Raw genomic sequence first — 3403 nt, 5'->3', positions numbered from 1 at the left:
TGGTTGGTGTGGTGTGTATCATTCACATGATGCGTCATAGAGTGCCTATTGCGTGCATTGTGGTTGGTGTGGTGTGAATCATTCACATGATGCGTCATAGAGTGCCTATTGCGTGTACTGTGGTTGGTGTGGTGTGTATCATTCACATGATGCGTCATAGAGTGCCTATTGCGTGCACTGTGGTTGGTGTGGTGCATCATTCACATGATGCGTCATAGTGTCCACACTGCATTCGCACAGCGTATGGTGTGGCGTGGCAGTGGCACACGTGTGTGGATGCCATACCAACTGTCTCACGCCTTGCCCCATGATCGTACAGTGTGTAGTGTGTGTGTGTGTGTGTGTGTGTGTGTTTGTGCGTGTTCATGTGTGCGTTAACGCTTACCTGCAGTGTAGCGAGTGTCCTGAGTGCACTCATGGTGCGTGTGTTGGCTGGTCGTTCTGCGCTGACAGTTGTTGCGATGGCTTTGCGCACCTGTGCATCGGCGTATGCTTCAATCTGTCCCTTTGCTTTGTCTGACAGGTACCGAACTCTCACAGACACACCGCTCTGTGACTGGCTGTTATTAGGAGAACACAGTGGGACGACGTTTGAGAATGCAGGCAATGCGAATAGTAGGGATTTTTGATTGGCTGATATTTAAAAAACACAGTCATCAGTTTTCCTCTCTCATGATCGCATATATATACATACACCGCGACATATCCTACTACCTCCCTGAAAAAAACCCACTATCTCCCTCAGCAATCCCCATATACCTGGAAGTGAGCGTCTGCATGCCATCTACGTCGTCAATAGCGTGCACTGCTGCTGTTGGGTCAGCTGCCATAACTGTGCCTATGGACAATGGCGGTTTAGCTTCCGTTTTGATTTTTCTCGATTGCGTTTCAGTACTTTCGTTGTCCGCGTTTGAAGTCTGTGCGGCAGCTGCTTGCAGCACATGATGTGGTGAATGAGACAGATGATCAGATGATTGGCATTGTGAACACCTATAACAATGCTGCAAATGCATGGTCACTTGCAGTATATATATATATATATATATATATATTCTAGCGCATACATACATGTGCGAACTTAATAGGTTGATCAGACATATTTTTTACTGATAAAACAAGAACATAAACATGTAAATATATACATATCTCCACTTCTCTATGCACATACATGAACAATCGAATATATCCATAGAAAAATTGCCCATCAATGATGTGAGTAGCTACCTACCTTGTACCGTGGGCGAGAACTGAGCCAGCAAGTTTTCCACAAACCGTCTGCGGAGGAGCAAATGTAAACGTTTTAGGTTTTAAAAACTCTAAAAACGAGCGCAAATGAGTCATAAAACAATACAACAGTCCCAATATGCTGGGTTATGCCTTTACCGAGCATGCAGCAGTTGGGGTGTGTCTACTTAAAGGTCTGTCGCGACTTAAAGCTGTGCCGTTGCCACAACACTGATAGCGATCGCCAACGCACATCGCAAATAGGTCCAAGGCGTCTTCGAAATACTGCACAACAATCTGTGGTCAGAAGCCACACCCTTTAAACCTTAAAAACCCAACAATGAACGAAACACTCGCACGTCTTCACAGATAAATTGGCTGCAGTTGCTTACTTGTTCATGTCGTGGTCCACCCATACGCGATCGCCAATAGAGTCGTCGATATAGACTTTCATGAAGGCCACGGGCCAATCGCCAGCCACAGAATCGTGTGCGTACATCAGCAGATTGCACGCCAACGCACGCACGGTCACATCGGTCTTACTGATAGCACCCCTCTGCATAGACTGGGCAGACGGCTGTGACTGAGAGAACACGGACAGGCAATATACACAATGTCAAGACCAACAGTATATAAACACAGAGATCAATGTTAGTATAAAACGATACGTACAGGCAATATACACAATGTTAATACCAACAGTATAAAAACACAGCGATCAATGTTAGTATAAAAAGACACGTACAGGCAATATACACAATGTTAATACCAACAGTAAATAAACACAGAGATCAATGTTAGTATAAAAAGACACGTACAGGCAATATACACAATGTCAATACCAACAGTATATAAACACAGAGGTCAATGTTAGTATAAAGGGTGGATGCGAAGACACGCACAGGCAATATACACAATGTCAATACCAACAGTATATGAGCACAGAGGTCAAGGATAGTATAAAAGGTGGATGCGAAGGCGTGTGAGTCACACAGTGGCCAATGTAATCGCTGCAGCTCAAAGATATGAGAACCAAAACCTAAAACCCTACAGGTATAAGACACTCTGCTCAACACAGCAGCCTTCATGCCAAGCCAAGCCATGACAGGCCCTCACCTGTCATGTCTCCCACGCACATGCACAGGGACACTCTCACCTGCACAGGGCCGTTGACGGAGAGTGCACTGACCAGCTCCTCCACAATGGCCGCGTGTGTGAAGTACTGAGGGTGCAGCTTACACACGTACATGAGTGTCAGCAGAGTGGGGTGTGTCTTCTTAGAGGTCACGGTACGCACTACCTGCAGTACTACATCGTACAACAGGCGCAGCACCTGCACGTGGTGTTCTGCCTCGATGGCGTCCAGAAGGGTGTTGAGGAGGGCTGGGTTGTCCTCGAATGGGGGCACGTGGTCCGTTTGTGGAGGTGCAGGTGCAGTGGCGGCGGTGAATGTGGGCATTGGCCCACTGCCGCCCCTGGCAGCAGACGGATGGCCTCCGCTGTACATATGCGCAAATGTGGACATGGATATGTGTACTGGCTCTATAATAACACGATTTTCTGTGCAGCAGTGTACCGTTGTGTGTTCAGGTATGTACATATATATATTCGCACATCTAGATGTGTATATTCACATATCTACGTATATATTTACGTATCTACATATTTATATTCGCGTATGTCCGTATGTATTCGCGTATCTACATATAATATTCACGCATCCACATATATTTATTCAGGTATCTACGTCTATATATTTACATATCGACATACATATATTCACGTATTTACGTATATATTCATCAATTTACATACATATATTCATGTATCTATTATATATTCACGTATCCAAATATATGTATTCACGTATCAACGTATCTATTCATGCCTCTCCATATATATATATATAACGCCAGAGATAGAGTGCGCAATTAGAGTGCGAAGGAAGTGTAAAACAATACGAGGCAGGTCTAATCTGACATGTATGATGACAACATGTGTGAATCGTAAACGTCACGGCATCTTGGGCTGCATGTCTTACGCGAGCGAATAGGGATAACAAAAGAAGCTGCGAATACGAAAAAATATACATACTTACGAGTAAAATATACGTGTTTTTGAGAAAATTATACTTATATATATATATATACATATATATATACATATATATATATATATA

The 3403-nt window shown here is 44.0% G+C and overlaps 2 protein-coding genes across 2 annotated transcripts in view; both read right to left on the bottom strand.

The window, feature by feature from the left end:
- The window catches only part of SARC_10277 (hypothetical protein), a gene marked incomplete at both ends in the record, with an annotated part of 12673 nt that extends 11756 nt beyond the window's left edge, over positions 1-917 (bottom strand). Inside the window, 2 exons of the mRNA XM_014295687.1 lie at positions 386-560; positions 760-917. Coding sequence (XP_014151162.1) covers positions 386-560; positions 760-917 — 333 coding nt within the window. The remainder of the gene's footprint in view (positions 1-385; positions 561-759) is intronic.
- Positions 918-2380: 1463 nt separating this feature from the next.
- On the bottom strand, positions 2381-2680 carry SARC_10276 (hypothetical protein; the record flags this gene model as incomplete). Its single annotated transcript, XM_014295686.1, has 1 exon — positions 2381-2680. A coding segment is annotated over one exon (300 nt), but the record flags the coding sequence as incomplete, so codon positions are not given.
- Between the last annotated feature and the right edge of the window lie 723 nt (positions 2681-3403).

This window comes from Sphaeroforma arctica (genome assembly GCF_001186125.1).
Source record: "Sphaeroforma arctica JP610 unplaced genomic scaffold supercont1.1193, whole genome shotgun sequence".
NCBI lineage: Eukaryota > Ichthyosporea > Ichthyophonida > Sphaeroforma > Sphaeroforma arctica.
This window is presented reverse-complemented; position numbering and strand designations above follow the sequence as displayed.